General features: G+C 39.4%; 1 protein-coding gene across 2 annotated transcripts in view; it reads left to right on the top strand.

Annotated features, from left to right (window-relative positions):
• The window catches only part of DENND5B (DENN/MADD domain containing 5B), a 234,482-nt gene extending 214,017 nt beyond the window's left edge, over positions 1-20,465 (top strand). For both annotated transcript variants that reach the window (XM_006895083.1, XM_006895082.1), the window contains 7 exons: positions 1,953-2,098; positions 3,253-3,371; positions 5,149-5,336; positions 11,426-11,508; positions 11,714-11,840; positions 16,767-16,941; positions 18,623-20,465. In XM_006895083.1, coding sequence (XP_006895145.1) covers positions 1,953-2,098; positions 3,253-3,371; positions 5,149-5,336; positions 11,426-11,508; positions 11,714-11,840; positions 16,767-16,941; positions 18,623-18,818 — 1,034 coding nt within the window. In that variant the 3' untranslated portion in view covers positions 18,819-20,465. The remainder of the gene's footprint in view (positions 1-1,952; positions 2,099-3,252; positions 3,372-5,148; positions 5,337-11,425; positions 11,509-11,713; positions 11,841-16,766; positions 16,942-18,622) is intronic.
• The last annotated feature ends 1,078 nt before the right edge of the window (positions 20,466-21,543 follow it).

The following is a 21,543-nucleotide window of genomic DNA, read 5'->3' as shown; positions in this document are numbered from 1 at the left end:
TGGAGAGGGACATCATGCTTGGTAGGGTGGAGGGACAGCGCAGGAGGGGAAGACCCTCTATGAGGTGGATTGATTCAGTGACTGGGGTAATTGGCATGGGTGTATCAGAGACGGTGCGATTGGCACAGAACAGAACAGAGTTTAGGGCTGTTGTACATAGGGTTGTTGTAAGTCGCAAACGACTCAACGGCACATAACAACAATAACATATATACAATATTAACAATTCACAGTAGAGTTGTTAGGATTCTTTAGATCATCCCTATATATCTGCAAATTTCTCTTCTGAAAGCTTTTCCCATTTGAGGAATTGATATCTTTAATAAAAGGAAGGGTTTTAGTTTAATAATTCTTTTAAAAAATACTTTGTCTATGAAATCACTGTTGTGTGTCTCTGGGACTTTTGCAGGCAGAGAGCTGTTGACCCCAAGCCATTTTCTGTAGCTTTACTATTTCTGACAATGCAAGAAATGAAACAACCTTCTGGCACCTAAAATAGTCTTAGGCTAACCTCTTCTGCTTTCAGTTTCAAAAGCCATTTGATTCTGATGATTACATGAAAGCATGGCCTTTCCTCTGACATTTTCTTTTCCTTCAGCCAAAATAAAAGAGCAGAAAAAGGGAGGTTATTCATCCAACATAAGGAAAGTCATTTATATAAAATTAGGAAAGCCAACCATTTCCCCCCACTCATTTTCCTTATTTAAGAATGCATTGAACCGTGACCTCATATTGTGAGGCTGTGTCTGGGCACCTTTTACAGTAAATAAATGTTTGTCATCTTAGATAGAGATTTTTCAAGGAGGGCTTCTAATAGTCTCTCTTGGGCTTGAAGGAGTAGAAATCTCAAGAGTACTAACAAAAAGTATTGATTCCACCCTGCTGCTTTATATATATATAGTGTAGTTCTGACTAATAAAATATGCTGATGTGTTGAAACCATTCCCTTTTCTTTTTTTTTAAAAGGAGGGTGTGTAATGTCTTTGTTGTGCTTTCATACTTGAGCAGGTCAGTGATAGGATAGTGCCATCTAGTGGTTTGCCTTTGAAGAAGCTTGTGAAATTGACACAGTGACTGCAGCAATAGGCTCCAGAGTGTCAGAGATGATGAGGATGGCACAGGATACGACAGGGTTCCGGTCTGTTTTCACAGTGTCGCTATGGGTCGGACTCATCGCGAGAGCACCTAACAGCAACAGAATTCTTCCCGAGACTTCTTCTGTTTGAATCGCCTTAATAGCTCTCCACGTGTGGTTTACAGACTGCATGTTATATCCAGAATGGAAATGCCAGGAAGACTGGCAGTAAAGAAATACTATCCAGGAAATCATTCACTCTGATTTTCATATGAAATCATATAGTACTCATGTTTATTTGTGCTTGATTTTTTGACCAAAATTAGTAAAAGTATGAAAATACTGTATAGTGCAGTTAGTGTTCATGTCCTCAGGTATTCTGGTGCTGTTTCTTGAGATTGTTATCATTTCTGTGGTGATATATATCTGAAATTATATGCATTGCTATACATTACTTGATGATGTATGACATTTTCATATATTGGTACTTGTAGCTTACAAACTAGACGTTATCTCCTTAGGATGATAAAAAAAAATTTCTGTTACAAACAAAAGTCATAAGTACCTTGTAGAACTATTCTATAGCATTTCCAAGGCTGTCATCTTTACTATAACAGATTGCCACGTCTTTCTCACATGAAGCAGTTCATGGGCTTGAATCACCAACGTTTTGCTTAGCAGTCGCTTAAAACCATCACTCCAATGGGATTCTCTCCAGACTAAAGAGATTATCATCTAATTTTTAAATGTAAATATATGTATCTTGAGTAAACAGAAGAAGCACAATATCTGTGAAGGCCAACAGTGTTCTTCAGCTGTTTTGTTATCAGGAGAATCGTACTGGCATTTTAAATTCATGTCTGTGTTCTTCCTTCAGTGATTCCGTATAGGTCAGTGATCATCCCAATCAAAAAGCTGAGTAACGCAATCATCACCTCCAACCCTTGGATCTGTGTGGCAGGAGAGTTGGGAGACACGGGAGTGATGCAGATTCCCAAAAACCTCCTTGAAATGACTTTTGAGGTAAGTTCAGCTAATAACCTTCTTAGCAGGAAGTAGCAAATAGAGTTCAGCAGAAAGTCCAGTCTTGTTTGTTGTTGTTACTGTTTTTAAATCACATAATATACAGTAATATTCAAACATACAAAGATGAATTTTGTGACCATAATATCTTAAGCTGCCTAAAGCAGTTTACTTCAATTTGTTTTATGTTTTTATTGTATTGGTTGCTGTTGTTCAAGCTCTGTTTATCTATTTGTGATATTTACATGCTTTGAAGCTTTACCAGACCCTAATTTATAATTCCCTTTGCCTGGTACAGAATCTCACAAGTAAGAGACAGTCACATAAATGCCTAACTTATACAAGTTCTCTTCCTTATGGTAAAATGCTCCCTGCATATCCTTTAGCAAAAATACAGAGTTGGCATCCATGCTGTGACTTTTAGTGGCATGTTTAGAGTGATTTTATAAAAATCATCTTCCGGGGAGCTCTGGTGGCCTAGTGGCAAGAAACTGCACTGCAATCCCAGAGGTATGTGGTTCGAATCCACCAGATGCTCTGCCGGAGAAGGAGGAACAATATCCTCCTGTACCAGTCAGATATTATTTGACGGTACACGCACACAAAATGATTAAAAAAAAATCTTCCATATTATAGTCAGCTTCCAAGTCTCCCCCGGTGAAGCACTCCTATGTTTGAGCCCACATGCAGGTTGAGCTTGGTATGCACAAGAATGCTGAAGAGTTCATATTTGAGAAGGGAAGTGGCACTAAGCGAATGCCCTCTTCACTTAGGATAGCAGAACCCCTTTACGGTCATGACCCTTCAGAGTCCAGGTTGACTTCTCCCCAGTGGACTCAAGCTTCACATTGATCAGTTTGTTGCTTTCTAATGAAGAGATACAAGACATCAAATGATTTAAAAACTCATAGCTCCAGTATCCCTGTCTGTCACATTGTCACTTGAGAACTGTGAGCTTTTAATTGTCAAAATTAAAAATCAGGATTCCATTGACATTTATTTTTACTGAAATATTTATCATTATTGCCATTTTTTGCACTTGTTCACAAAAAGGCCAGTGGAGACCTTAACAACGGGGGTTTGACCATAGATTCAAAGATGTCTAGTAGATGAGTTGTGAGTTTGGATGTTAACCCATGGTCTGTTCCCTACAGTGTCAGAACTTGGGGAAGCTAACTACTGTGCAGATAGGTCATGATAACTCAGGCCTGTTAGCCAAATGGCTAGTGGATTGTGTGATGGTCAGAAATGAAATCACGGGGCATACCTACAGGTAAGTAAAATATCCGTGGAAGCACAGAATGCCTTGACGCTTAAGCAGAAAGGAGTATCTTTTGCTTGTCTGTATGATTGGAAATTGCCAAAAACGAAATTGGGAAAAAACAGACTGTTTACTGCTAGTGTTTAGCTCACAAGTCTTGAAAAAATATGGTATAACTCTGAGGTGGGGGAAAAAAGCTTAAAATTTTTCACTAAAGCAAAAGACCTCTTCAATCTTCTGGACCTCTTCAATCTGGTTACACACAATGTTCTTTTATGGAAACATTATCCTCTATTCTTCTCTACCATAACTCCCCCACATACATCTAATTTGAAATATTCTTCTCAAAATACACGGAATTTTCATATACACTAAAAACAAACAACACAAATTTTAAAAACCCTCAAACTCATTCCTATCGAGTAAGAACTCGTTCTGACCCTCCAGCAGGTTTTCAGAAGTTGTAAATCAGACAGGAAGAGATTGCCATCTTTCTCCCAAAGAACAGCTGGTTTTGAACCACCAGAGAGGCTCTGCTTTGGGGTTAGCCCACTATTCCCTGTGGACGACATTAAACAGAACTAGAGCACTTAGCCTAGTTTTCAGAGACGGCGTAGAAAAAAATCCCTCCTGCAGCTCTGCAGGCATAGACCTTAAGACTGTGCTGACTCAGACTGTTTCTATTCCACCAGAAGCTCTTTGGAAAGATGAGTGAAAGTTTACAACTCATATTGGTCTTTCATTGAATCATTCAAGTACACTGTGACTTATACCTTTGATTACAATTAATTAATCATTAATTATTGATAATTTTGATAATTTGTTATAATAGCTGATGAACTCTGCACGATAAAGTGTTTTTACCATTTTCTTTTTTTATTCCTTTTTGTCTTTTCCTTTCCCTTCACCAAACTTAATATATGTCTATTCTAATGATTCTGTGTCAAGCTTTCTTTAACTTTTTACAATGATTGTTTTATACAGTGTTGGACTTTTTGTGACTAACTTATGTCACTCAGTTTAAGTTTCTGTAGAAACACGTTATGCCGTATTTTCTGAATTCTTTGGCCTTCATTAATATTACATAATACTGCATTGTGCTAATGCACCTTGGTTTCTTTAACCATTCATCTGTTGATAGACACTTGGGTTGTTTCCATCTTTTGCTATTATGCAAACTAAAGCTGGCTGCAGAATTCTTTTTACTTTCATTGGGTGCCTTTAACATTTATGGCCATGAAGAAGAAAGCCTTTACAATTTGGAGAGCCTACTTACTAATGTTGCTAGGGAAGAAATGTCTTTTTTCCCCCCAAATTTTTATTTTATATTGGTTTCCACACAGAATTTGTATCCAGTGTGTTTCATTTCACACTTTCCCTCATTCACTTCATGTCTCATACAGTCATTCCCACACATTGTGTTTTATAAAATTACACACCATTGAACTATGCCCACCATAGTTCAGGTCCTCACCGGATCTTCCCCATTTCCTGTACCTCTAACCTCCACCCACCAAATTGTGCGCAACCTTGTGATTTTCCCCCACCTGGAAGAAATGTCTTGATAACTATAATTGAACTTAAAATACCTAAATGAAGTGTATGGCAAATTTTTATATATAGATGATGAAGATACTTAGCATACTGTTTAGCATACTTTTCTACTTTTCTGTGTGTTTTAAATTTTCCATAATTAAAAAACCCATAGCCAAATGATGGGGGTTTTTTGTTGTTTGTTTCTGGGGTATGGAATTTGATGATTCAAAGGTGTTTTTTTCTTTCCTGCCAGGTTCCCTTGTGGACGGTGGCTAGGGAAAGGCATTGATGATGGAAGCCTGGAAAGAATTCTCATTGGAGAATTGATGACCACAGTGTCAGATGAGGATCTGGTAAAACAGTGTCGAACTCCACCCCAGCAGAAATCACCCACCTCTGCTAGGAGATTAAGCATTACTTCACTGACAGGAAAAACACCCAGTACGTAGTTGATATATATATATATATTTTTTTTTTTTCAGTACATAGCTGATTTTCCAATTTTTTTTTTCACCTGTTCCTCAGATGTTGTAGGGTTTGCGTGGCTGTTCTACATAGGAACTGCTTCAATGATGAATTATCATAAGAAGATCTAACCAGAAGAAAGTGGAAGGACATTAGTTTTGGGGGAAGAGGCTTTACTATGAGAGAGGAAATAAAGAGGAGAAATAAAAGTAAAACAGTATAAAATAAAATCTTGAAGAACTTGAGATGTTAAAATCTCAAACTCTGGATACTCACATTGAATAATACTGTGAAAATATAAATAGATAATAATTTAACTGAAATTTAGTTGGCTAATAAGGACAGTTAACATTTCTTTCTCTTTCTATTATTGATTGACTTGGTATTCCCCAAAAAGATATGTTGACGTCTTGGTCCCTTGTATCTGTGAAAGTGACTTTATTTTTAAATGATGAATACTATGCAGTCAGTTTCTCCAGATAGAAACCTATGTGTCAGAATAGAACTCCCATCAGATTTCCTAGTCTCTAATTAGGAGTCCTAGTGAGACAGTAGAGCGCTCTGGTTGGCCTAGTGGTAAGAAGCTGCTCTGCAGTCCCAAAGGCACAAGGTTCGAACCCACCAGTTGTTCCATGGGAGAAGGCTGGGCAGTCTCCCTCTATTCAGTTAACTACCTCTGAAAATCCACTGGTGGGTCAGCTATGGGTTGATTCTCACTTGATGTTAAACAACAACCACAAGGCAGTGATTAAGCACTGAGCTTCTATTTGAAAGATCAGTGTTTTGAACCTCTATCAGCTGTTCCTGCAGAGAGAGATGAATCAGGGTGGTTTCCTAAAGGTTTGCATATTTATCAACCCTGTAGTGCAGGTATTCTCTGTGGATAGGCCCACTATAAATTAGAATCAGTTCAGTGGTAGCAGGTTTGAGAGGGTTTTTTGGTTTGGGTCTATGAGAGAGGAAATTGCCACATCTTTCTTGCACAGTGCTGCTTAAGTAAGTTTGAACTCCCACCCATTTATGGAACAGTGAGACAGTCATTGGATCAGCAGAGCTCCTCTTGTTTGAAAATGTTGTCATCACAAGTTCGTATAGAAGGCGGTTAGGACCTAATCTCACCTGACTGTTATCCTTGTAAAACTAGAATCAAAACTCTAAGGAACAGACACAGACACACAAATGGGTGACAGCCATGTGAACGTGCATCTACAGACCCCAGCCCAGGACTGCCAGAAACCTGGAAGGATACAAGAGGGTCTTCTCAAACCTTTAGAGAAAACATGGTCCTGGGAAGCACCTGAATCTTGAGGAAGGATAAATTTTTGTTCTTAGAAAGCAGCCAGTTTCTAGTAAGTTGTTAATAGCAGTCCTAAGAAACTAATAAACCCCCATCCTCAATTTATAGCAGCAAAGAAATAAAGTAATTTATTTTATGGAGAAAATATTATGTTCCCCTGCCATGTTTAATAGTACAGATACACTAAGGGGTAGTTGTTGTTCGCCAACAAGTCAGAACCGACTCCTAACTGACCCTCCAGTGCATTTTCAAAGGCTGCAAGCTACACAGGAGGAGACTGCCCCTCTGACCTTGCAGCAAGTAGTTAGAGGGTGTCACTCACACAGGAGATTTATCTGTTTTTCTCCTGCAGAGCTGCTGGTGGATTTGAACTGTACCTTTGAGTAGGCAGCACAACGCCTTACCCTAAGCCATTAGAGCACTCTAAGGGGATTTGGGGCAATGGTGTGTGCCATCGAGTCAGAATAGACTCATAGCTGACCCTCTAGCAGGTTTTCAGAGGCCATGAATCACACGGGAGATTGCCAATCCTTCTCCCGCGGAGCAGCTGGTGGATTCACACCTTGTGCCTTTGGGATTGCAGCATAGCTTCTTACCACTAGACCACCTGAACAGTAGATTGAATAATGCCTTTAAAAATAGCAAGTCCTAGTCCCTAAAACCTGTAAATGCAACGTTTAGAAAAAAGTATGGCAGGAGATTGCCTCTCATACTCCAGCAGAGCATCTGGTGGATTTGAACCGTGTGCCTTCGGGATTTCAGCTTTTCGCCACTAGGCCACCAGAGCTCCCTAAGAATCTTTGTTTTCTTGATATTAAGATGCAATCCATCCTGAAGGCTTCGTTTTCTTTTTATTAATTTTATTTTACTCCGATTTATTTACAAAGTTTGAATACGTTGTTTTCCCATTTCCTTCACCCCACCCACCCATCAAATTGTACAATCCTGTTTTTGTATCAAGTGCTTCAAGCCCTCCTCACTTTCAGAAAGCAAGGTTATATCATCTGCATAACTCAGGTTGTTGATGAGTCTCCCTCCAATCCAGATGCCAGTTTCTCGTATCATTTGCTCAGCATACAGATTGAAGAGATATGCAGAGAGAATACAACTCTGACGCACTCTCTTCTCAGTTTTAAGCCATACAGTGTTCCTCCTTTCACAGAACAGCCTCTTGGTCGATGTATAGTTTTCGCATGAGCACAATTAAGTGCTCCGGGATTCTCAATCTTCTCATTGTTGTTAGCCACAACTTGTTACAATCCACACAGTCAAATGCCTTTGCATAATCAATAAAGCACAAATAGACATTCTTCTGGTATTCTTTACTTTCAACCAGGATGCATCTGACATCAGCATTTGTTAGCTCATACTGGTACTTAAGTATTAGGATAATACTTGATGTAGTCTAAAAACCGGTTTTTTGACTCAGCATCAGGAAGACAAAGATTCTCACCACTAGGCCAATTGGCAGCACTATAATAGATGGAGAAGAGATTGAGGTTGTTAACAATTACAGCTTGCTCTGCTCCACAATCAGCACTTTTAACACCAGCTATTATGAAATCAGAAGACCAATTGCATTAGGTAAATGTGCTGTCAGGGACCTCTCCAGAGTACTGAGAAGCAACAATGTCATGCTGGAGACTAAGATGCACCTAATCCAGGCTGTGGTCTTTGCAGTTACTTGCTGTGCCTCAGAGAGCTGGACCGTGACTAAGGATGACAGGAAAACTGATACCTTTGAGTTTTGGTGCTAGAGAAGAGTCTTGAACATATCATGGTCTGTTTTGGAGTGGGTAAAAACAGGTTTCTCCTTGGAGGCTAGGAGTTTGAAGGAGGGACCAATCCTTGGAGAATGACATAATGCTTGGGAGTGTGGAGGGACAACACAGGAGAGGAAGAGCCTGGGTGAGATGGATTGATGCAGTAACTGGGGCCATGGGGATAGATGTGTCAGAGTCAGTGAGACTGGCTCAGGACAGAGTAGATCTCAGAGCTGTTGTACAGAAGGTTGCTACGAGTCACAGTTGACTTAACAGCACATAACAACAAAATTTTTAATAACGTCTAAAAAACCCTCCTTCAGTCTTAGTAAAATTTACCCTAATTCATAATTCCTTTTTCATTCAGAAGTAAACTTCACATCACATGCCCAGTAAAATGACAAAAGTTTAGAAGTTTGATAATAACAAATATTAGTGAGAGGAAGAATCACTGGAATGCTCATATGTTGCTAGTTATATGTGCCATCAAGTCAACTGTGACTCAGAGTGACCCTGTGTACTATAGCTCTGAACTCTGCCCTATCCTGAGCCAATCTGTCTTGACACACCTGTCCCCCATTATCCCATTTATTGTGTCAATCCATTTCATTCTGGATCTTCCTCTCTTGCACTGTCCCTTCAATCCTTCCAAGGATGATGTCCTTCTCCAAGGAAGTGCCTCCTGGTAGAAGGCCCAAATTATGTCAGACGGAGCCTCAAAATCCTTGCCTCCAAGGAGAAACTTGGTTTCTCCCTCTCCAGGACATACTGTTTGTCCTTTTGACAGTCCATTGTATATTCAAGACTCCTCTTGAGCACCACAACCCAAAGGCATCAGTTCTTCTTCTGTTATCCTTAATTAATTGTCCCACTTTCTGATGCATAGCAGGTAATTGCAAAGACCATGGCTTGGATCAAGCACATCTTAGTCTCCAGACTGACATATTTTTCTAAATATTGCCAGTGGGATTGCAAAATTAAAGACAAATTGACAGGGGTTTTATTATTAGGTTTATACTTGATATGCACTTGACCTAGCAATCCTATTCTTGTATATGTAACCAAAAGAAATGAAGATCTATGTCTACACAAAGACTTGTACTCCAGTGTTCACAGAACCATTTATTCATGATACTCCAAAATGGAAACACCCCAAATATCCATTAACTGGTGAGTGAATAAACAGGTTGTGATAAAGTGGTTGAATAGTTTTCTATTTAACAGTATATAAAAATAAATGGATCTCAGAGACATTACACTAAGACACAAAAGACTACATGTTGTGGCTCCATATATATGAAATTCTAAAAAAGGCAAAATAATAGTGATTGAAAGTCATCAGTGGTTTCCAGAGGCTGGGAGCTGAGGGGGAGGGAATGACCAAAAATAGCCAGGAGGGAACTTCTTGGTTGATGGAAATGTTCTGTGTCATATCGTGGTGGTGGTTATAGGACTGAAACTCATCCACTTGCACAATTGCAACTGATGAATTTGATTGTGTATAAGCCATACTTTAATACTGATTTTCTTAAAGAGAAGTAGAGTTTAGCACAGTCCAAGCTATTCTAAATCTGTCCCAAGTTCCTAGAGTATTGCTGTTTTAAAAGGTCTTATTCCCCATTTTTTTGGTCGTATTTTTTTCCTCACTCAGTAACCTGAGACATATGGGTAATTTGGTATTTTCTCCAGTCTGTCTGAAAATTCTACTGATTAGGACTGGGCTTTTGGGAATGAATGAAAGCTTTCAGAGTTGGTCTTGTTGTTTAAAAGAGGAAAGAATATTCAAAGAAAGGTAAAAGTAAATGAAGAATCTGCTCAGAACTAAAGAGACTGATATCCAGGGGTTTCTGTGTTAATAACGTTTGTCCATTCATGTAGGGGAAAACTGAATTGTTTAATGTAAGAAATTCTCCATCCGTATTAATCAGAGCTGCTTAAACATCAAGATGTATATTTTGTCATATATAATATATGAATTAGATTTAATAGTTAAATCATATGAACATATCAAAATGTATCATTTTTCTCCTCTTAGCCTGTTTCTGATCTGGATACAACCTGAGTTTGCTCATCCCACTGCCTTTTTTTTTTATCATCTCGGAACTTGAGAAACAAGGTGGTTGGGTCCCATTTAGGCAGCCCATCAGATTCTCCTTCAGGAAAAGGACGTAGATAAGCTGATACTGGCTTCCAGAATGAAGCTATAGCCAGGCAACCAGAAAGAAGGTTCTAGATTTTGGGCTGGGGCACCCAACATTTCATCAGTTACTTAAAATACAATCACAAAAGCTCTAGGTTAGCCATTCAGAGGTTCAGAAACATTAACCTGTACCCAATACTCAGTAATGCAGTTTATTGCCATGAAATCAGAACCCACCTCCAGCCGACCCTCCATTGGATTTCCAAGATGATAAATCACATGGAGATTGCCCATTTTTCTCCCACTGGTGTATTCAAACCACCAGAGAAGCATAGACTTTGGATTAGTTAGCAGCACAGCTCCCTACAGACTGTGCCATCAGAGATCTCTGTACCCAGTAGGGTTTCAGAAATATATACGAAGTGCCTGAAAATATATACTACAAGTCTTTTGAGCCTCATTTCCATCTAGAGGTTTATTGGTATTATGTAGCAAGCACAAGACCAGATGATTGACACTAAATATCTAATTCCACTTTCCCAATGACCCTTGAGATAGGAGTTTTCCCTACTTTATTGAAGAATATCAACTTGGAGGAAGTTAGACACACTTGATCACAATTTTATAGTGCAAGTGGAAAGACCAATATTTGAACTGTGACGCCTCAGATTGTTTTCCACTCTACCTTGCACTTGCCCAGACTGGGAGCAGTTAAGTTTCATGGAGCCACTGGCAAAACCAAGCTGTTGTGGTATAGCATTTCATACATAAGTGGACACAGTTTATATCCCATAGGTACTTTGTTGGATTTGTTGGATTTTTTTTCCCTCACATGAGAATTCTGCCACTGTTGATTATCTTACAGAGCCCAGTGCTGGACAGATCCAAGAAGGAATTGGAGAAGCTGTGAATAATATCGTGAAACATTTTCACAAACCGGAAAAAGAGGTATTGTGGACTATAAAACTTAGTCTAATGGGATTTTTGAAGCTACTTTCATACTTGATATATAAGGCAATAAGAAATACTCTTATTTGTAAGCTATTAGCTGTGACAGAATGTTCTATAGAGTTACCCTCGGCACTTATTTCTCTAGTGTTTTTCCTAGACAGGCACAGCAGATAAACCTTCAGCGCTTTGTTTTGTTCCTCAGAGAGGAAGCCTCACCGTGCTGCTATGTGGAGAAAATGGCCTGGTGGCAGCACTTGAGCAAGTTTTCCACCATGGGTTCAAATCCGCCCGCATCTTCCACAAGAATGTCTTCATCTGGGACTTTATAGGTAAATAAGGAAAAATAGGTCATTTTAAGGTGACTGAAATGTTTCAATTCAAAAACCTAGGAATTTGAGTTAATGTGGAAGTAAAGTTTTAAAAATAAATAATCAGATAAGCACTGTTCTTCATTTTCATTGACACAGTAAGCACGTATTAGTATCTCCAATATTCCAACATTATTCTAAGCACTTAGGATATATCTTGGTAAACAATGCAGGAAAAAAATCCATATGGTTGATAAACTTATATTCTGGTAGGGATGGGAAGGAAACCAAGCTATACACAAAAACTTAACATACGAAATTTATGTAGTATATTCGAAGGTGATCATTGATCTAGGAAAAATTACCTGAAGTGCTTGCTGCAGAGAGTCAAGGACTACAGCCTTCAATATGGATTGAGGATCAATGTCAAGAAGACTAAGGTTCTCACCACTGGACCAATTGGCAGCATCAGGATGGATGGATGGTGAAGAGATTGAGATTGTTCACAGTTTTAGTTTGCTTGACTCCACAGTCAACATTCTTGGCACCAGCAGCCAGGAAATTAAAAGACATATTGCAATGGGAAAGTCTGCTGTTAGGGACCTTTCCAAAGTACTGAAGAGCAATGGTGTCTCTCTGGAGACTAAGGTGTGTCTGCTACAGGCCATGGTCTTTGCTATCACTTGTTATACATCAGAGAGTTGGACAGTGACTAGGGAGGATAGAAGGAGAATTGATGCCTTTAAGCTGTGGTGCTGGAGAAGAGTATTGAGGGTACTATGGACTGCTAAGAAAACAAACAGATTCATCCTAGAGAGAGTTAAACCAGGCAGCTCCTTTGAGGCAAGGATTCTGGGACTTCGTCTGACATACTTTGGACATGTTGTAAGGAGGGACAGGTCCTTGGAGAAGGACATCATACTTGGGAGGGTGGAGGGGCAGCGCAGGAGGGGAAGGCCCTCTATGAGGGGGATTGATTCAGTGACTGGGGTAATTGGGATGGGTGTGTCAGAGGCAGTGCGCTTGGCACAGGATAGAGCAGAGTTTAGGGCTGTTGTACATAGGGTTGCTATGAGTCGCGAGCAACTCGATGCCCTTAACAACCACAACAAAAAGAAAAGGACAAAAGTTGATGGATGATACAGCTTGTATACTCAGTTCCTAACCAAAAGATTGGAGGTTCGTGTTCACCCAGATGTACTTCTGAAAAGCCAGCCATCAAAGAGCCCTGGTGCTGACCCATGGCCAAGGACTGGCTGAATGTGTGTGTGTTTTTAGTTACAGGTCCCTAATATGGAAGGTGGACTTTCCCTATCAGGACACACTAGTCAGGTGCATCACAGGGTACAGCAGATGCTTCAGGCATGGCAGCACAGACCACCACGAGGTCCCCACCAGGATTGTGTATGGGGCATAGCCTACAAACAGCCAGCAGAAAATGAAGAGGAAGTAAAATGAAGAGGAATTCAGAGAGAAATGAGGATACAGGAATGAAACTGTCATTTCCTACCCAAAAGATCCCACAACAGAGCCAGTCAGTGTGCTGTCATACACTGGAACATGTGATTAATCCCAGTCACCTTGGCCCTGCCCCTGTGGAAGGCACTGCTGAACAAATTTTTAATGCACTTGTCGCAAGTGGAGGAAATAGAGAATATCTTTTTGAACTTGTAAATTCTATTAGGAACCTTGTGCCAGAAGATGCAGACAAGCACGTATTCTCTTTAGAAAAATTAGTAAAGGAACGTTTAGATGGAAAACAGCCTCAACTACGTATAAATACCTAGACATTGACTTACAGGCAGAACTTGTAGACTTCTGAGACTAGGCTGCCTACACAATGGCAATATGATGTCAAAATATGTTTATGTGAAGATCTTATTTATCATTCTTTTGTATTCAGGATATCTAAATTAATGGGTTACAGGTTCTCTGAGAACATTGTTGTTGTTATGTGCCATAAAATCACTTGCAACTCATCGTGACCCTATGTACAATAGTCCTGAACACTGCTCTATCCTGTGCCAACCTTATTGTCTCTAAAACACCTACCTCCTTTACCCCAGTCACTGAATCAATCCATCTCATCAATGTCTTTCTCTCTTTTGCTGTCCCTCCACCCTTCCAAGCGTGATGTCACTTCTGAGAACTGGTCCCTCCTTGCAGATATTGCTAAAGAAAAAATTCACATTTAAATAACTTAAATGATCTCCTAACTATATGATATAAACTATTGCTTGTTACAAGTCAAATCATTTTTTAAAAAATACAATGAAAGACTCTGGAAAAAGAAAGAAAAGCCCCAGACCATAGTTCTCCTGTGACTCAAATAGTATTGCCTGAGTCAGAATTCATTCAATGGCAACTGAAGAGGGGTGTGGAAATCTAGGGAGGGGTTCAATTTTGAGTAGGAGAGTTTATAGACGTTGTTGAGAAGATAACATTTGATCAGTGACTTCAAGGAATGACAGAGTGTATGTATTGATTTACTTTTGGGAGAGAAGGCTATTCTTTTAGGCCAAGTGCTAAGGGTAGGATGTGCCTGGTCTCTTCATGGAACTGGAAGGAGCCTGGCGTGACTGGAGCAGAATGAGAACGGGAGAGAGTAGGAGGGGGAGATGAACGGCTTGGTCCCCTATCTTTACTGATAGGATCTTCTGGACTACAAGAAAGAGTTTTGCTATTGTTTTTAAAGAAGTAGTTAAACATTTGTGGTTTTTATTGCTTTTTTTTTTTTAGATTTTAGTGAAAGTTTATAAAGAATTTGGATTTCCATTCATCATTCATTGTTGCATATTTTCCTCCCTTCCCCTCCCCTTCACTTTTTTTCTTTGGAAAAAATGTTCTTTCCTTTTTCTATAGTCACACACCCACCCTGCCCCCTTTTACTATGCAGCTCTTATTCTGGACTCTTGTCATACCAATAATACCTAAACACATATTCCTTTTATACATTTCTCTCCCTCCTCTGTTTCAATGCTGTATGCATTATTTATCCCCTCTTTTCTTGGTTTTTCCCCCAACCCCCATGTCAGTCCTGTTTTATAACAGTGGCATTATGTAGTATTTGTCTTTTTTGTGAGTGAGATATTTCACTCAGCATAATGTCCCCCAGGGTCACCAATTTTGTATAATAGTTCATGAGTTCTTTGTTTTTCAGTGCTGCATAATATTCCATTGTGTGAATATACCACAGCTTCTCTATCCACTCCTTTGTTGATGGGCACTTGGGTTGTTTCCATCTCTTTGCTATTGTGAACAAAGCAGCAGTAAACATGAGTGTGCATGTATCTGCTTGAGTGGGAGTTCTGGTTTCTTTAGGGTATATTCCTAGTAGTGGAATTGCTGGGTCAAATGATATTTCTATTCCCAACTTTTTGAGAAAGTGCCATACTGCCTTCCATAGTGGTTGCACCATTTTACACTCCCACCTACAGTGAATAAGGGTTTCAGTTTCTCCACAACCTTGCCAGCATTTGTTGTGTGCTACTCTGTTGAATTTTGCCAGGGTAAGATGCCATCACATAGATGTTTTGATTTACATCTCTTAGAGCTAGCAATTTTGAACATTTCTTTATGTGTTTGTTTGCCATCTAAATGTCTTTTTTGGTGAAGTGTCTTCTCATATCCTGTGCCCATTTTGTAATTGGGTTGTTTACCTTTATCTTGTTGTGGCGCTCGAGTATTTTTTAAATTCTAAATATGTCTCTTTTTAAAAAAATTTTTAAAAATTTTATTATTTTTGTGTGTGTACCATCAAGTCGGATCTGACTTGGTACAGGAGGAAATTGTCCCTCCTTCTCCAGCAAAGCATATGGTGGATTTGAACTGCACACCTCTGGGATTGCAGTACAGCTTCCTGCCACTAGGCCACCAGAGCTCCCTCTAGAAATGTCTCTTTATCAGACATGTCATTACCAAATATTTTTTTCTCCAGTCTGTGGCTTCCCTTTTTACCCTGTTGGAGAAGTTTTTGGATGTGCCTAGGGATTTGATTCTTAAAAGGGTTCTATTCACCTATTTTATCCTCTCCTGGTTGTAGGTAAACACTTGTGTTTTATAAATAAGGCCTAGATCAAGGAATTGATTTCCTCTAACTTGGAATGTTTAGGTAAAGAAAGGAATGTTGATATAGCAGCTCAATTCCTTACTACTAGGGCACCAGAGCTCTCCCTGGTATATATATATATATATATATATATATATATATATATATATATGTGTGTGTGTGTGTATTTTCCTTATTTCATCATTGAGATTAAGGTCCTTGCAGTGGAATGAAATCAGTAAATCTGAGGAATAAATACCTATACATATCTGTGTACATATACACAAGCCAGTACATATGGAAGGAGCTATGATGGCCTAATGGTAAGAAACTGCACTATAATCCCAAAGGTACATAGTTCAGATCCACCAGCTGCTCCACAGAAGAAAGATGAGCATTCTCTTCCTATGCTATTTACTGCCTCTGAAAACCCACTGAAGGATCAGCAAAGAGTCAGCAGCACACAACAGCAAGTGTATAAGTATTTATTCCTCAGATTTACTTGTTTTATTCCATTGCAAGGATCGTATAGCTGAGTGTTGTCCAACCATTCTATAACTAGAACAAGGGACATCATTTCAATGGCTGCTGTGGCTTCGATACTTAAGAGAAAGTTCTAGTTTTAACAGAAGGGGGTTTTTTTAGTTGTTGTTTTTTCCCCAATTTGATGATGGTGTCTTAAAGAAAATATACTTTCCAGTCTTCTGGAACACAGTCTAGACTTGCATATTATCTATGAAATATGGACCTCCGAAATTAATTTTGAGGCCAGTGATAAAGTAATGCTGTAGCTTCAGTACTGGTTATGATAAAACGCATCTTCAGCATTTCCAGAAAAAATTAAATGACGAGTCTTTCTGTGTCTGCACAGTTTATGTGATTCTGCCTTCTTTGCCTAGAGAGAGCTGTTGCTTATTTTGAAACCACTGACCAGACTCTAGACAATGAAGATGATGTCCTCATTCAGAAATCATCCTGCAAAACATTCTGCCACTATGTCCACGCTATTAATAATGCACCCAGGAATATCGGAAAGGATGGCAAATTTCAGATTTTGGTTTGCCTTGGAACAAGGTATGAAAGCGGCTCTTACCTTTCCTGTCTTTATTTGTGAACATGAGTCTGGAACAGGTTATACCAGATCATACATCTGTCAAGTTTCTTGAATTGCATTCTAAGTTTCAAGACTAGTATTTATTAGGTACTTAGTATGTGATAGTTGTGCATTGAGTATGTTAGATACCATTGTCTCATTTAGTGACACCAGCACCCCTACATGAAGTAGTATACTGATATCCCCACTTTATAAATGAGAAAATCAAGACACAGGTAAGTAAAGAAATTTTCTCTGAGTCATACAGCTAATAAGGGTAAGATCAGAAGTTCAGCACACCAACTATTCTCCACAAAAGATGTGGCTTCTGAAAAGAATTAAAGCCTTTGTCCTTCTTATCAGGTTACATAGTTACATACTATGAATTGGAATCAGCTTAATGGCAATTGGTGTGGTTGGTTTTGTTTGATTTTTGTCATTGTTAAATTGCATCCTTACCCCATACTGCTTTAAATGTAATAATATTAAGGGATTTTTTGCTAGATACGTGTTACCTTTTCTTTACAATTATTTCCTACGACTTGAATTTTTTTAAATGACACATAAAAGCTGTGTGATCATTGATTTTAAAACAGCTTTCAGACTTGCGGAGAATGAAACACACATAGACCTTTAGAAGAATTTTTTTTTAAATTGTGTGTGTTTTCTTTCTCCTTAGCACTTAGAGCCCCCAGTGTGAGGTTTTGGATAATCTAACTATGGCTGCCCTTGCCAGATGCCTATGCAGGGCTGCTCACTGAGGATGTGCTAGCATGGTGGGGATGGTGACGATGGCCAGGACAGAGCAAGGGGCTGATCTTTGTTCACTGGGTCACTATGAGCGGTTGTCCAGTCAGGGACACATAACAAGTGACAGCACCAAGGTCAGAATTTAAGTCCATAAACAGTGGGAGTAAGAGATTTGTCCTCCTGAAACAGCTGGTTTACAGAACTCAGTCCTGCATTTCTTCTTAATCCAAGGGGCCCAATTTCAGCTGTAGTTTTACAGTTCTTTTTGAGGATGATTTTTATCTCCTTTTATCTCTTCCAAGTTGTGATTTATTAGACCACTACAACCCTTTTCTGGATTATAAAATCTGCTTAATGTTTTTCTGGTGAGGTTTTGTTCCTTACCTTGATATCTTATCTAAGTTAATTGGTTGTTTTTGGTTTGGGCTTTTTTGTTTTTGTTTATTTAAATCACACCCTAATATTTATTTAATGTGGTGTTTTCTTCCCAAACTGTATTTTCTTCCCAATACCTTTTGGCACAGTCTGTCACAGATGTATGACTAATACCCTTGGTTTTGTGTTTTTGGGGGTTTGTGGGGTTTTTTTTAAAAAAAAAGAAGGTAACTCATTGTACATCTTTTGCAAATGATAATGTAAGAGGAGAGAATTTCTTTAATGTCTAGAAGGTCTTATGACCACCTTGTCAGGACTTACTTTCAGAATGTCAGTGGGTTTTCCCATTAATTTACACTGTCTGATTAGTGTGTCTTCTCAGCTATAAATATCCAGCTTTTTGGCTTTGGTTTCCTCAGACCTCAGGGCTTGGCTGGATTTTGTAACACCTTTATCCTCCTGTTTTAAGCACCTCCATGCATCTCTTTGTGGTGAGGTGTAGTGGTGCTCAAGCATTATTTCTCTTTGGCTCTGTAGGGATCGCCTGCTCCCACAGTGGATTCCACTATTAGCCGAGTGTCCTGCCATTACCCGAATGTATGAAGAGAGCGCCCTCCTTCGAGACCGCATGACTGTCAACTCCCTCATCCGCATCCTGCAGACCATTCAGGACTTCACCATAGTCTTGGAAGGATCACTCATCAAAGGAGTGGATGTGAACCCCATTGGCTAGGAGCTCTCAGTCCAGACCCCTTCCTCCTGAACCTTCCCTGCCACACAAGTCCATATGGACCAATTTGGACTTGTCTGATGCAGTAGTGAGTCACTGCAGGGGGCAGTCCACCTTATCCCCCACTTTGAACAATCCTTATGCTACAGATAAGGCAAATGCTGTATTGTAGTTCATTTGAACCTGGAATTTAGTATAAAATAGAATATTTTCATGTGTTAGATGTGTGTAAATACGCTATCTTTAAGATACTATATTACTCTAATAAGATACTTTTCTTAGATTGAATACTACTGTGACTTAAAAATAGTAGTTTAAACACATTGCGGGTTGGGGGAGAAGAGTGGTGCTAGTCAGGAAGAAGCCAGTAAACATGTAAATACAGTGTGACCCAGCGCGACTTTTTTTTTCCCCCGTCCACTTGTCACAAAGGAACCCAAAATGCAGTGTTGTGCTGTGGCCATCCATCTCGGTGTCCCCGCCTTTGTATTGTGAAAGTAAACAGATTTATCTGTTGTATCTTTTTAGTTACAAACTGTTTCATATGTTTGAATCATGAGTCACTTTTCCAGTTTTTGGGAAAAATTTTTGAGTCAGCATAAGATGAAGATAGAATTCAAGTATTTTAAATACTGGACCCCCAGAGCTTGACTGAACTGGAAAGAGAACACACAAAAACCCAAGAAATGTGCTAAATTGTGGGATTATAACTTCTTTACACTTTGGAAAGATTAGCCTAGACCAACTTCATTCTTGGCATTTTTATTCTTGTTCTTTGAGGTATTTTGGGAAGATGTAAATTTCAAAGTGTTGGCCTCATAGTTAGAGGAACTGCAAACAGCAGTTTTCGATTGTGCTTTTTCATTTTGCCATCTAAACCTTGCAGTGGTGCTTTAGCTGTTAAGGTTTACCACAGCCCTGGCTCCGTTGGGTTCCAGTCACCCCTCTTTCCCCTCTACCCATGCCCATCCCCCTCTCAGGAAATGGGAAGAATGTTTAAGAAGGAGGAGAGCTCTGTGTGACTTGGAATGTTTTTGTGAAAGTAAGTATTTGTTGACCATGATAATGCAAATAACAGAAGGAGAAAGAAAGAATGAACTCTTTCTGGGTGTTTCAAGGGACGCTTTATGTTTCTCTGTAGGAAGGGATAAAAATGTACAACAACTGGTCCTAGAGAAGTTAAAAACCACTGCAAGACAGAGTGACAAAATGAAAGCAAAACTAGAGGCAACAGTTTTTGAAAGACCAAAAGTTGTGAATAACTTTCTAGTTTGGTATTCTTTCATAAGAATGTTGCATAAGTGTGGTATTAGCTGGTTACTTAACTCCTCATCTTATGGCAGGTCATGTAACTCTAATTAGGCATCTGCACATTTCAGCAGTTGAATTGCCTCAGTCATGCTCTAGGTTTTATTCCCAGTGTGACTGAGAAGTGCAGCCATGGCCTCTCCGGATCCTTGTGCAACCTGAGGGTTCTGGGCCTTACCCAGCAGTGCTGTTTCCCGGAGGAAGAAACTATTGAAACAAGTGCCTCCCTCCCTTTAGTAAATACTGTATTCATTCAGGACAGCCACAGAACAGCGCACTGAACATAGTGGGATTTAGTATTTGAGAAAAAGAGGGTTGAACACTGTTATCAGAAACTCATGGGAAATGATTGTAGCTCAAGAAGATAGTCCTGGGTGACCTGGTAGACCTACCTAACACATGTTTAACTCAGGCTAAATTCTGTCTGCTGTGGCTTGGCTATTTCATTGATTGTTATGGAATGTGATGTTGGAAGGTCTTCAGAACCTGTTTTATAATAGGGTAATACGGTGTTTCAGTGATCAGGAACAATCCATTATAGATGTAACCATAGTCCAGGGTTTCCTTCTTGTTATCTTTTCCATATGACTATGCTTCTGACACACTGTCCAGCCAACAAAGATGACTTAGATTTGTATGCTAGAAGTGAGTCTAGTCTGCCCTTCTCATCTTATAGATGGGAGTCTTGAGAATCAGGGAGATTAAATACCTGCCCTTACCCTACAGCTGGTCGGTGACAACACAGTTTAGAATAAACGTTGTTTTATTTTTATTACACTGGACCACATGGGACCAGACCTTCAAGGTATTCTTCCTAAATCTTCAACATTTATTCATCTATTTCTATGGATGCTAATTACAACTCTTGTTAGAACTAAGGGCATTTAGATGACATGGAGGCTGTAAATGAAACTATCCCTTTTAAAAGTCATACCCCCCCAAAAAAAGATTGTATCTGAACTTTCATCTCAATTTGTGTAGCATATGTATGTGTGACATACATATGTGTAACAGTGAAATGACTAATGATCTTTTAAAAATAAACACACTGGAATCTGCACACCTTCCTGAACACCTGGACCCTTTCAGGATTGTTACCTGGGGAGCCAATGATGACATACCTCTGGGGGCCTCGTGATGCACTGCCTGAATGCCTGCCCAACAGTTTATTCCTTCAGCTGCTTCCAGTAGTGGTGAACCATGGTCTTTCAGAAGGAAACAAAGTACTTACGATCCAAACCTGATAAATAAAAAGGAATGGTTAACTGAGTAATGGAGTTTGAAATCACATATTAAGAAGCAAAATTTAGTTTTTATGTAACTTATTAACTGCCTCTGAGCCAATACCAAAATACTTTGAATCCTTAGAATAAATGCACATAATCTTTCAAGGTAATTTCTGGAAGGACCATACACCCTG

This window comes from Elephantulus edwardii, unplaced genomic scaffold (genome assembly GCF_000299155.1).
Source record: "Elephantulus edwardii isolate Elephantulus edwardi_28Jun2011 unplaced genomic scaffold, EleEdw1.0 scaffold00157, whole genome shotgun sequence".
Lineage (NCBI taxonomy): Eukaryota > Metazoa > Chordata > Mammalia > Macroscelidea > Macroscelididae > Elephantulus > Elephantulus edwardii.
Note: the sequence above shows the minus strand (reverse complement) of the source record. Positions and strands in the feature narration are given on the sequence as shown.